Source organism: Camelina sativa, chromosome 11 (assembly GCF_030686135.1).
Source record: "Camelina sativa cultivar CO46 ecotype springtype chromosome 11, ASM3068613v1".
NCBI lineage: Eukaryota > Viridiplantae > Streptophyta > Magnoliopsida > Brassicales > Brassicaceae > Camelina > Camelina sativa.
This window is the reverse complement of record NC_141890.1, coordinates 43280717-43294286: the sequence shown is the minus strand read 5'-3', so window position 1 is coordinate 43294286 and position 13570 is coordinate 43280717. Positions and strand designations below refer to the sequence as shown.

The window sequence follows — 13570 nt, the reverse complement described above, 5'->3', positions numbered from 1 at the left end:
ATCACAACATTTTCCATAATTAATATCCTCATTGTTAAACACAACTAGCTTTGGTTTCAAATAACACATTCACAAAACACTTTAACTAGTTAAGAAATCATTCATGGAGGAATCTAGCAACAACATATCTTTATCTGGTTATTGAATATTGAGATAAGAGTTTATGTAAATAATTTTCATCACTACTCATATATTCGTGAGTTGTGGCCAAGACACATTGACAAGAGTGATACATAAGAAAAGTTTTGAATTGGATTTGGCTAAAATGTTACTTTATTGAGAAAACCTATAGAGAGCTCTTCTAAGATACACGTTCACATTTTGACCTTGCTAACAGAACTAAAGGCGACTAATTCAAAAGAGTAACATCAGATTTAAATTGTATTTCGACATGTAACTCATGTCTTAAGTTTTATGTATTAATTTTTTATTACATTAACTGGAGTTGACTTGTGTAAATGTAGTGTTTTCTTGTTTAAGTTTTGAAACCGAAGATGTGAAACTAATAATACTCATTCGACCCCCACCCCACTTGTTAAACATGAGTTTGGTTTCGACTCTAAACAACACGAGTTAAGATAGCCGTAGCCTACCCAGGTCAAGGTCTTATGGTGGACTGGACCGACTGGTACAATACAAACTGCAAATTTATTAGGCTAAATTCATTTTCTTACAATCATTTCTGTTTCTATTCCATGTACACTCCAGTTTCTATTTCGTTTTTTTTTCCAGATAATATAAGTACTGACTGAAACTGTCCAGTTGCAACTACAAATCTGTGTATTTCGTAGAAACGTATGGATAGATAATTTTTTTTACAAAATATTTCAATAAGTATCTACGTATTGGTTCTTAAAGTTTATGGAATAGTACCTCCTTCTAAAAAAAATTGTTATTGGATCAAACAAGCAAATGCACATGCACCATATGAATATAATGGAAAAACTACACGAAATAGCAGCATAAGCAAAGTTTAAGAACAAAGATACTCAACAAACTCTTTATTCTTTTAAGGTCCTCCAAGTATGGCATTCTCTGTATCTTCTCTACTCAACGCATAGCTAAACCTTCTTTCCATGTCCCTCTCTAGATTTCCCGGCCCGCTTTTCAAGTACCTACATTACAAGCAATCTATAGTTAGTCCAAAATAGGCAGATTACACACAGAAACGCCAAAGGGAAATGATAAAGAGAACATTTCAATACATCGACTTGTTTGGTCTGTTGGATAGAGAGAGAGATGCAGAGACATAAAATTAGCTTCTAACAGCGAATGCAAACACCGCATAACAATCGATTCAAGAGGTTAATTCATCACACTATCTGGCAATACATATACACTTATCCAGGTTTAAAAAAAAAAACTCTTCTTCACAACAACAGTGTCCAGAATCAATATCACAACTAGCTTTGGTTTCGAAACTAACACATTCACTAAACTGAGAGAACTCTAGGCCTTTCCAGACTATAAAAGGATCGAACTTTCACAAAAAATTCGAATACAAGAATCCAACTTAGGACCAAAATTGCAATACCTGATGCAGAGATCTGTGACGTCAAGAGATAACTGAGCGTGCCAATCAGGTTTCTGAATCAACCAAACAGCTCTATCGTCTTTGCTTTGGTAAAACCCTAATTTCCTCAGCCACGCCTCGATGCAAGGTAAGCTATGCGAATACAGTGGCTTGTTCTTCTCCGGCAGCTTTTTCAGCCATTCGTCCTCCGTATCCGATACCTCCTCCGCGTCTGACGATTTCGAATAAACTAGAGTCAGATGTTTTTTTCGAATCGATGAAGAAGAAGAAGCGAAACTAGGACATCTGGGAGAAATTGAAGCTTTGGAGCTCGAAATGTGAAGAAATTTCGGAGCGATTGATGATTGTGTAATTGGAAAAGGAATCAGTTTGAATGAAGTAGAGATACAGTTCATGATAACGAACCAATTTTCTCTTCTCCGAGAAAATTCTGATTTTCCCGGGAAAATTCTAGGCAAAGTCGATCGAGAAGAAGAGAATCTGAAGCAGATGAAGTGTTCGTCATCTGGTTCTTCTTCTATCTTCAATTTCGCCACGTCATCAATTTGGGCCCTTTCAGTTTCAATTGTAAATGGGCCTTTTAGATTAAAGCCCAATAAATCTCGTAGCAAGATTTTGTTTCCCGCTAAAAACATAACCCTCGTCGCTCTCACTCCCTCCACTATCTCTTCTTCAACCCCAAAATCGAATTCTTTTTTTTTTTTCCTACTCTGTTTGTTTACATTTCAATGGCTGGAGACTTGTTATACGCCAAAACGCAGCGTTTCGTGCTTCTGATAGATCTTAATCCGTTACTGGTCAAACCCGACACGGAGCAGTACCTGGCCGTCGTGATCTCCGCCGCCGAGAAGCTTCTCTCGTTTCCTCCTCTCTCTGCTTCTCTCTTCTCTTTCAAATTCTTCTTCTCTTCTCTGTCTTCTCTCTTGTCTTCCTCGAAGCTCTCTGCAGCACTCCCAATTTCATCTTCTTCGCTTTCATTTGACCTCCCTACCCCAACACTCGACTCTCTCAGACGCGCCATCGATGGGGTTAGAAGATGCGAGCTTCGATCTAGTTCTACGGCGGTGGCGGCATCGCCTCGTGGGGTTAATGTCGCGGCGAATTTGCGACAGATCGTTTATGATTACGCTTGGGAGCCGGTGGTTCGAGGTATGATTCCTGGATTTACGGATGGTGGTGGGTTCGATGTGGTTAGGTCGAATTTGGTGGTGATGTTCTCCCCAGTTTCTAGGGATTTGGATTGGGTTTCTGAGTTTCTCGATGTTAAGGCTGGTGATGAGTGTCTTAGCGACTTGGATTTGTTCAAGTCAAAGTTAGGTGAGATTTTTGACTCTGTGAATGAGTTGTTTGATGATAGGGATATTCAATTAAGCTGGGTTGATGTTAAATCTGGTGAAAGATGTGAATTGGGATTGAAGTCTGGGTTTTTCGATACTGGGATTAGAGAATTGGGTTGGGGGCATTGTTCTACGGATTCAATTGTTTTTGGTTCTTCAATTGTACCCTTTGGTTTGATCTATCCAGCAATTGGTGTTTGCCCGAAGCTATCTACTAGCCAGAGATTTACAGTTCAGGCCAGTCTTGAGATTGCAGATATTAACGGTAAACCTATGGAATGCAAGTGCGGTGAGCTAGAGTTTTCTTCTTCTGAGATCGGTAGTGGGAAGAGGTGTGATGAGTTTATCAGCTTAGCTAGTGGGACTGAGCCAGTCAATCAGGACTCTCTAGTTGAACAGTTTTGTGATGGGAATACCAAACTCAGTATTAAACCCTTGAGGATGTGTGCTGATGATCTTATCGAACTTGAGAGGTATACTTGTGAGACTTTTGTTGTTCATGGAGTATCTCAAGAATCTGATCAAGATCAGGAGCAGGAGTGTGGGTTTTGGGCAGACCGGGTTTTTCAGATATTAGTTGAGGAGACAGGTGAGAAAGTAGCGAAAAGATCATCACCCATATGGCAGATCTTATTAAGTTATCTTTATAGGGAAGATTACTCAGCATTGATATCTCTTTCGAATAGCAATGGTAGTTTGCGGACTGGAATCCTCAAACCCTTCACTTTTTCCTCGGGTTTAATCTTTGTTTTTGACAATGGAGTGTCTCCTCTAACTGTGGATCATGAAGATAGCAGGAAGAAAGTCAGTTGTAGCGAAAATAAAAGAAAACTAAGAAAAGGTACTCTTAATGACATTACGTGGGAGGAGTTCTGCAGATCAGTAAAAGATTATGGTCAAATAGATCTAGAAGATGTTTATTTCTCCAAGTTTAGCAAGTCAAAGAAATTTAAGTTTTTGAAATGTTGGATGAAACAGATTAGTAAGCCCACAGGTTGCAGCTTATCCGTGACTAATAATTGCTATGCATTGGAGGATGTGGACGCAAATCCAATTGAGGAAAAGAACAACTCCTCTGAAGAGACAAAAAAGGCTAGCTCATCTTTACCTGTAGCTGAAGAGGACATTGCTTTGAGTGGAAATCGTATATCTGGAAAGCAAGAAAATGATGCATCTGTTCATGCAGCATCAGAGTCATCAGAGAATTTCTTCGCCAGTCTTCCTAGTAAAATCAATCAAGGGATTGAGTCTGAGGAAATAGACTTGTCAGCTCTGGCCGAGCGACTTGTCAAGTCCTGTGTCTTCTACTGCTCTCAAAGAGCTGAGAAGGACTATAGCTGTGAGAGTGGAACCCTCTTGTTGGTCGCTGAGGAGCTAACCAAGATATTACTGAAAGAACCGAAAGATATAGTTGCCAAGTTCAAAAAGAAAGATTCATTATCCACGGCAAGTGAGCAGAAGTCTGATGAAGCTGCACCCAGTAGCATCGTTAGAGAGTATCCTTTTATTTTCTGTTTGGTGTTACAGTAGCCAACTTATTCTTATGCTTTTATTTTCTGTTTGATGCTTTCTGTTCTGTTCATTTATCTAAACTGAATTTTATGGCATCCTTTTTCTGTTTTCTTTAATTAGCTATAAGATACGAGCTGCAGATTCTTTTCCGAATGGAGATTCTAAGATGTCAGATAGGTTTGGGAAGTGAGGAATCTGTGACACAGAAGTTTGCAAAACAGATTTGCATGTTCCTTGAGGGCATTCAGTGCAAGTTAGATGGCGGATTCTTTGGTGAATGGAGCCTTGATAAGTATGTTGACAAAACTATAAAAGCCAGGTATGTAATGCCATTCTCAGAATCTATATATTGTAACTTTTGGTCTTATGTGTATTCATGCTAATGCATCATCGACTTATGCCCCTTCTCAGGTATCATCATATTCTTGGAGAAGCTGTCAATATAATATATACGGAGATGGATCTGCTCATGTTCAGTGATGAGGATCTTGAAGATAGTTTTATGAACAATGAAGAGAGTAGTCAATCAGGGAGAGAAAATTACCATAGCAATCTCAAGAGTCATCATCATATTCAAAGAAATAAAGATGTCCCTGGTACGAGTAAGCAGGGAAACAGTGAGGAGTGCGTAGAAGCTAAGAAAGAGGTTGAAGCACAAGAAATGAGGGAGAGGGCAAGAAGATTCTCGAGTTTCACAAGTTGGATGCCTGATCTTTGTAGAGTCTGGGCACCAAAACAAACAAAGAACTCTAAAGGCAAGGTGGGCCAGCAACAGAGAATGGCCAAAAGAAAGAAAGAGCAAAGATCAGTGGAATATGATAGAGTATGTGAGACACCAATGACAACAACGGAGACCAAACGAAAACGAACTGGTAACAAAGATGACTACGAGTGTGAGACTCTGCCTCGTAGTTCAGTACCAAAGGCTTTGTTTCAGAATGATTCTTCTTAGGTAAACTTTCTCTCCCCGTTTAAAGAAAAGACTTGGAGCTAGAGATAAAGACTACATTGAAGTCCCACTTACAAAGATATAAAGTTAAGAATGAGAAAATGAAATAAGTAAGTTAAAGTGGAACAGGGATGTTCTTTGTTATAATTAGTGCAGTTGGAATCTCATTGTATTTATTCAGAATCATATACAGATTAATACAAGAATGAGTACTTTAGTTCCTTTTTCCTATTTCAAACAAAGGACATTGGTTCTGTTTGGGAGATGTAGGTTAAGTCTACTTATCAGGACACGAAGGATTCTTGGCAAAGCAACTGGTGCTTCAATTTGTGTTCCCTATTACTTATTCATGTGCATCTTTGACAAAGGAAACTGTATGAAAGCAACGTTGTTCTCCACTGCATCAAAAGTAGGAAAATAATACTTTTTTCAAAAGAGCAGAGTTCTACTTCATCATACTTATTTGATCATGAAGAGGCCGAGTCATCACAAATATTATCAAATGTGACAAAAGGTGGTATATCCAAGAGCATATGCATCTCAATCTAATAGAGAATACAGACTATACAGTACATAAAAAAATAGATTTGATATTTTAAAGGCTTAAAGAGAAAGACAGTCTGAGACTAGTACTCATTTACAACCTAGGAGTCAATTTTTTGAGGTGGAATATAGTAAGGGGACCCGAATGCAGAAACCCAACTAATGATGGAGGAATCCTCCAGATCTACAAGTGCGCTTTCGTCGATATCCAAGGTGTGGACTTGGTTAGAGCACAGGCCAGGAAAGGAGCTACCATTGACACAGAACAGAAAGGTTCCGACTCTGAGAGGAAAATTACGAGATCTCCGATGTCTTCAGTGTAAACGGCGCTCCCTTGTTCGTCTAGCTTGAAGACCATTAAAGCTTTTGTTATCATTTTCAAAACTCCACCGGAGGTGGCCTTCCTATACCACTTAACTAAGAAAGTCTCACCTGTGGTTCTTGACTTCACCAAGTGTTCGCTCGTGCAGCACGAACCAAGAAGTTCCCGTTTGAACTTTGTCAGCTCGGGAAAGTTTCTAAATCGCAACCTCTGAATCTTGGGATTGTGCTTGTGTTTGTGTAGATCCCATGATCCAATGAGGTGGCCTCCAGAATCTTGTTGGTCTAGTTTGAAGACCATTACAGCTCTTGATTTCATTTTCAAAACTCCCCTGGAGGTGGCCTTCCTCCACCACTTAACCAAGAAAGTCTCACCTGTGGTTCTTGACTCCACCAAGTGTTCGCTTGCGCAACACGAATGCAGAAGCTCCCTTTTGGTCTTGGTGAGCTCCGGAAGGTTTTTAAACCCCAGCCTCTGAATCTTGGGTGTATTCTTGTTGTTGTTGTTGTTGTGGGGATCCCATGATCCGATGAGGTGGCCTCCAGACCCCGGAATGCGAAACATGCCATCTATCTTGGAATACATAACAGGGGAGGAGTAGAAACAGGGTTTTTCGATTCTGATGTTGAACCACTCGGAGTTTGTTTGAGCTGGTCTGCAAAAGCTGAGCTGGGGTCCCAAGAACTAACTTGACAGCCACAACACAGTCTTCGTCCTCAGGAGAAGAAAAGGACATGGCCACGTTGGTGACAAGTTGGGTTTGGCAATGAGGTAGAGTCACAAGAGGAGGGAGAGGAATGCGTTTGGGATGTGTATACGATGCAGCCGGGTTTAAATCGTCTTGGAGACGCACTATTCCAGTGGCACCTTCTTATCCAAATAGTTGAGCTCCCCGGTAGCATTCAAAATGACGAGTTTTCCGAGATCCGCTCCACAAGGAACAGCGCGGATGATGGAACAAGGAGGAGTTTGCCTTGAGGAAGTTGAGAAGCCATTAGAAAGAATAAGAAGAAGAAGAGACGGAGGACGTTTCCCAAGGCGGCTGAGAAGCAGAGACATGTTCTTCTTAATGGAAAAAGCAAGAAACCCCTACACTTAAAACCCCTCCATTATTAATACACAGGAATGGCCTTGGCCACCAAGCTTTCCATCTCCACAAATTATTATATTTATTTATTTCTATATTATCAATCAAAAGCAAGATATTTTTGCTCTTTCACCTGTATATTAAAATAATTCCAAAGTCCTTCTAAAAAAGCTCAATTCAGCAACATTAAGCTGAAAATACTCCGCAACATTAAGTAACTCAGCTCCATCTGAATTTTTAAAACAACTCCCCTCACCTATCATCTCCATTACGGCGAGCGAAGTTCGTCTCATTTGTTTTTGGCGGCTTTGCTGCTGTTTTAACATTATTGCGTTTCTCGAAGAATCTCTTCTAGTCTTTTAGAGAGCCATGTAAGAAATCCTAACAACGTAAAAGCATTTGGTAGATATATTATCTGTTTCTGTGTATCATGATGATATGTGCAACTTTTTTTTTCAAACAAATTAACTTTTTTTTTAATGTTAATTGAAGTGGCTTGAATTAGTGGAACTAGATGATGAACTTACCAAAAATTTCTCATCCTCGCAATGGAAACGATGTGAGATTCTCGAAGGAGGCAGGTGGTGGGAGCATGATCAGTAGTGAGTAACTGAGTATGTTCGCTGAGCCATTTTCTCCTAACAAAGCTCGTCCCAATTCTATTTGAAATCCAATTTTACGTTTTAAAAATCTCCCACACTCACTGTTATTATTGTTTTAAAATCTCACAAAATCACAAACTGTTTTTTATTTTTAACTAACAAAAAATATAACAATTCCACCCAATATCATAAAAACTCATTTAATTCTTCCAAAATCCACAATTAATTAAATTCCACAAAATCTTCTAAAAACCATGTTTAATACCCCCTCTTAAGTTTTATCTTAAACATATTATTGACATACATACGTAGAAAGTTTAATTATGTCTAATATTCTCGTTCGCTCTAGGCAAATGGAGAAATAGAAACAAGTAGATTGGAGTAAATGTGTTGGCTTCTTTATTACATGAGGGGTAATTAGTACTCCGATCCGTATTAGATAAATGTGTGATTTTTGTTTTTGTATTATTATTATTTCCTTGTACTATATATCTATATCACTTGCAAAATATTCATCCATGTTTCCTGAATCTAATATTTTTTGGCATAATTTTTTTTTCATTTCATCTAAATTCATTAATTAATACTATATATATGTTAATACATTTCACCGTCATTTGTAGGTTCATATATAAATATAAAAATCATATTTATTTTTTTCTCGGCTCTAAGCAAAACTAAATATTATATAGAAAAACATGAAGAACTATATATAGCATTCCCTCTACATGTTTTTTTTCTTCTAATTATTAGTTATACTGTACCGAAAATATTTCAGGAATATTAAACCTTTTATCACTATATGTAAAGTAAAATTTAGTCCATTATTTTATATCGATGTCAATCAAGTACAATATAAATCACACGGCCAATGTAAACAACTAACTACCGTTTGCTACAAAGATTAGAACTAGCTAAAACAACTAAATTTATGATCATATCAACATATATCATATTAAACGAAAACACTAAGGCAATAATTAACTCTCTACTCCCTTGAATGACCTCTATTTCTTTGATTAAAAACATTACTAAACCTATGTTAGTATGTATATTTTTAATTTTAACCCTTTCAAGATAGATATATGTAATATGAAAGTGTTGTTCTTTTGTTCGTTTGGTTCATTGGTCTCTCTAGTACTTTTCTTTAAGTATTGTAAATTTCTATACAATAGAAAAATTATTTCATTTATTATATATATATATATATACATGTAACGTTGACTATATATATCTATGTTAACATTGACACTATATTTGAGAAATCATAACTCTCATTACGTTTCGAATTCAAGTTTTAACAACCTACTTATGTTCATATGTTTTGTTTTCGATATGGAGGGATATATTATATGCCATGTAGTTATATAAAAAAATCCGTTTTAATGAAGGAAAATGTTTAAAGCACAAAAATAATTTATTATGAAAAAGACGTCGTAATTTATGAATGGAAAAGTAAAATAAAGCTTTCAAAATGTTATTTACTCAATTAATATACTGTTCTCTCATCTTCTTTAACCTTTTGTCTTCTCCTCCTCTTTTTCTCACTCATTCTGTACAAAATATTTACAGAGAAATATTGATTACTTTGTAGTCAGATTTTGTCTCAATCTCCATGCGTTGAGTATACACATAAATACGGAGATTGAGTACTCATTCTTCTTTCATTTGTCAAAATGGTTTCTTTCAAAGCAGTTTTCAAAACATTTGTCAACTCTATTTTAAGAGAGATGAAAAATGCAACACAAGATTCAACTGAGTGGAAGAAGCTCTGCCTTCTTGGAGCTGAGAAGGTAGCCTTGAAGATCCAAGGGGAGGATCCAGCTGCAGAAGTGAAGACTGAAGTTGTGGAGGCAGAGAATGAAGATTCAAGGGTTGTGGTGTCTTGGAAGAAGGAGAGACATGAGTTTTGGGTGGAGCCTACCCAATTTCACTACATCAGAGGCTATGGAAAGCCTAAGCATCTCTTCAAAGAGTTTGAGCATCTGAGGAGGCAGTTCTGGAAACAACAAGAAGAACGAGAGTCTCATGAGCAATCAGAAGAAAAAGAGGAGAGAGTTTTTCAACGGTCCATCACCACCACCGAGAAGAAAGAGATGGATGATGTTGAGGCTGGAAGATCTCTGATTAAGGGGCATAAAAAGCACGCAGGAGCTGTTAGGAAGAAGAAAGAAAGGAAAAAAGCAATACGAGCTTCGAACTGGAACCAAACTAAAACGCCACCGTCACCACAACCAAAGACTGAGACTAAGATTGAGCAACAATCAAATATTAATATATTAATTATTGTCATTAATTATTCATTAGAATGCTATAAATATTATGGAGGTGAAAAAAATAGCATAAATATAAATAAATAATTACAATTAATTAAAATTTAGTGCCTTAAAATATGGATATGATTATAAATATGAGAGTTACAAAATATTTGATAGAATATGTAAGTTTATAAAATATGTGAAAAATTCTTAAAAATAAATTTATTGTGAATAATGAACTAATTTTTGGTTTGAATATAAAAATTTGAAATGACTATAAACATAAATATATGACATGAACTTTAAGCTAATCAAATTGTAATTTTAAATATACATTTTGTTCTCTCTTAAAATAAAATATTTATTCAGCTATTTCTTTATAAATATTTATTAGAGTGAAATTACAAAACAAAATAATAATCATATTATGTGAATTATTTCTATTAAAGTGAAGACATAAAACAAAAAATTATAATTGGAAAAAGAGAAGGCATACCTGAGTAAATAAATCGAAGTATGTAGTTTGAATTGTCAAATGGAGAGGGCATGCATGCATGCATCGTACATGAAATTTTTTTGGATAAATTCTTTTTTTGTTTTTTTTTTGTTAAAGAATTCTGGATAAATTATAGAAAAAAACAAATAAATTATATTGACGTTTTGAAAATGTTAGACCGATATTCACATGAATTAAATATGTTGAGTTTTTTAGAGGTTAATCAATGCGCGCGCATGAGTCGAGTCTAAGGTAAATGAATTTCCAAACTTGTTCATGTAATTTTTTGTCAAGTGATTAAAAGGTTAATTAATAAATTGTTATGGAATTATTATATGTTGATGTCCAGTCCAAACTAAAAAAAAAAATTATAGTTAGTAATAACATATTACAGATATTATCTTGTAATTGTTTATTTTGTGTGTAATCTATGAACTGACGAGGACACGCTGGAGATGACGTGGACAGAAAAGAAGAAAAAAAAGAGAACATTTGTATGTAATAATTTTTTTTTCTTTGTCTGTTTTATGCAAGAATGAATGCTTCAATTTGTGTTCCCTCTTTCAAACAAAGGACGAGCCCTGAACTCCTGAAGCCTCATCAATCAAGGCCCAAGTGTCATTTGTTGTGTTACGCACATTCAGTAAAATCGACTTATCTGGCACCAGAATCATAGGCAAAGCATTTATTTAGGACATGATCGGTTATATATATATATATATTTTTTTTTTGAATTTGATGTTAAATTATATTCAAAAAAAAAATAGCTTTGTTACATCAATTGCATCACAGAGTTGAATAGTTTTTAAACAGAATCATAGAAGAGAAAACACTTAAGATTTTAAGGTCTTGTGCCAAACCATACTTGTAACCCATCGTCGTATCGCCGATCGCCCATAAGACCAATTGCTAGCAGTTGGTTTCGCATGTGTCTATCAATCATGTAAGTGAGATAAGAAGCAGGGTGTTGAGGCTCACCATGTGCCCGACCATTACGCTCTTGCCAGAGGCAGTAGACAATCGTTTGCAGAACAGAGCGAGCTAAATATCCCTGAACCCGAGTATCCCAGTTGTCGCAGGCAGAGGAGAGGATCGAGTGCCAAACGGTAGAATACTTAACCTTGTAGATGTTCTGAGCAGACGCCTTCCAGACCTCTGAACTAAAACTGCAGGCGAAAAACAAATGGTCTCTCGTTTCAGTGGTGCTATTGCAGAGCAGACAGGTCCCCTGCGCACCCCTTCGCCATTGAATCATTCTATCTCCAGTAGAAAGTCTGTTTCGAATTGCTAGCCATGTACAGAACGCGAACCGCGGCGTTGAGTGAGTGAACCAAACGCTTGGATGCCAAGCTACTTCGGCATCATGTGTTCGTATCTGATTCCATGTGTCTTTGGTAGAGAATTGGGTTTTAAAGTTACCATTTCCACATTTCCAAAGCATTACATCCGCCTTAGAACTGCTCATATCCTGGTGCAGCTGCAACTCTGCCTCCAATAAGTTAAAATTAGCTTGCCAGTGCCGCCTGTGATGACGTTGTCCCCACGCCTCTGCAACGGTCATGTGCTTACTAATGCCCATTGAAATGAAACCTTGATCAGCCGCCATATCCACTAGTCCTCCCATGTTGGACCAATCATCAAACCAAAAGGAAGTACGTTGACCATTATTCACTTCCATTTTGCAGAATTGTTTAGCAAGGTCTCGAAATTTGAGGAGTTTTCTCCACATCCACGAGCCCAAAGCAGTCGGTTTAACAGACCAGAAAGACTCCCGCTTCAGTAACGTGTTACTGACCCATTTAACCCACAGAGACACACTTGAAGATACAATTCGCCATATCAGCTTTAAACAACATACATCATTCACATCTTTTAAAGACCGTAGACCCAGACCACCTTCCCGCTTAGGCTTACAAACATTCTCCCAAGATAGATTAGCTTTGTGAGGGTTTAAATCTGGGCCTGACCAGAGGAATGCCGAACATATCCTGTTGATCTCCAGTAAACATTGTTTTGGTAATCGAAAAGCTGACATCCAAAAGCTGCATATGCTCCATAACACCGAATGGATCAAATTAAGACGACCTGCAAAGGACAAATATTGAGCTGTCCAGGATCCGATTATATTCTTAATCTGCTCGAGCAATGGTGTATAATCAGAGGAAGTGAACCGCTTAGTAACCAAAGGGAGTCCCAAGTATCTCACCGGCAATAGACCTATCTCAAAACTGAATCTTGTTTGTATCAAATGACGATCCTCATCCAACACACCTACAAAATACATCGTGGACTTCTCCATACTAATATTTAAACACGAATACCGAGCAAACTTGTCAAATACTGCAACAATTCCTTCTATAGACGAGAGAGTGCCATCCGAGAAGACCATAAGATCATCCGCAAAACACAAATGAGTAACACCGAGGGGTTTACATTGCGGGTGAAAACCAAAATGTTTCAAACCTGCCGAGGAGAGAGCACAACCCTGACGCAGACCACGAGTGCTTTGAAAATATCCCGCAAGTTCCCCATTAACCTAAACCGAGAATGATGCAGTGGTAACACATTTCATGATCCAGTGTATAATCATTGGCGATAGAGCAAGAGCCGAAAGCACATTGGTGAGAAAAGGCCATTGAACAGAGTCAAAGGCTTTAGAAATGTCGATTTTAAAAGCACATCTGGTGGATATATAATCCTTGTGGTAATCCTTGACCAATTCCGTTGCAAGCAGCACATTTTCTATCAAAAGTCGGTTTTTAACAAATGCAGACTGATTTCCTGCAACAAGATCCGGCAGCACCACCTTTAATCTGTTAGCTAAAATCTTGGAGATGAATTTGTATAGCATGTTACAGCAAGAGATTGGGCGGTAATCCTTCATCTCACAAGAATCAAGCCGCTTAGGTATAAGAGCAAGTATAATTGCA

The 13570-nt window shown here is 37.5% G+C and overlaps 2 protein-coding genes and 1 pseudogene across 2 annotated transcripts; 1 reads left to right on the top strand and 2 right to left on the bottom strand.

Moving 5' to 3' along the window:
* Positions 1–858: 858 nt before the first annotated feature.
* LOC104725810 (uncharacterized) lies at positions 859–2026 on the bottom strand. The gene is made up of 2 exons (XM_010444545.2): positions 1535–2026; positions 859–1115 (listed from the first exon to the last, which is right to left on the bottom strand). Exons 1-2 carry the CDS (start codon positions 1927–1929, stop codon positions 1010–1012), a joined length of 501 nt encoding a protein of 166 aa, XP_010442847.1. The 5' UTR covers positions 1930–2026; the 3' UTR covers positions 859–1009.
* LOC104725809 (uncharacterized) lies at positions 2015–5555 on the top strand. Its single transcript, XM_010444544.2, has 3 exons — positions 2015–4367; positions 4511–4702; positions 4795–5555. The coding sequence occupies exons 1-3, from the start codon at positions 2263–2265 to the stop codon at positions 5333–5335; spliced, it is 2838 nt and encodes a 945-aa protein (XP_010442846.1). The 5' UTR covers positions 2015–2262; the 3' UTR covers positions 5336–5555.
* Positions 5556–5976: 421 nt separating this feature from the next.
* On the bottom strand, positions 5977–7256 carry LOC109127427 (uncharacterized; annotated as a pseudogene).
* Positions 7257–13570: the final 6314 nt, after the last annotated feature.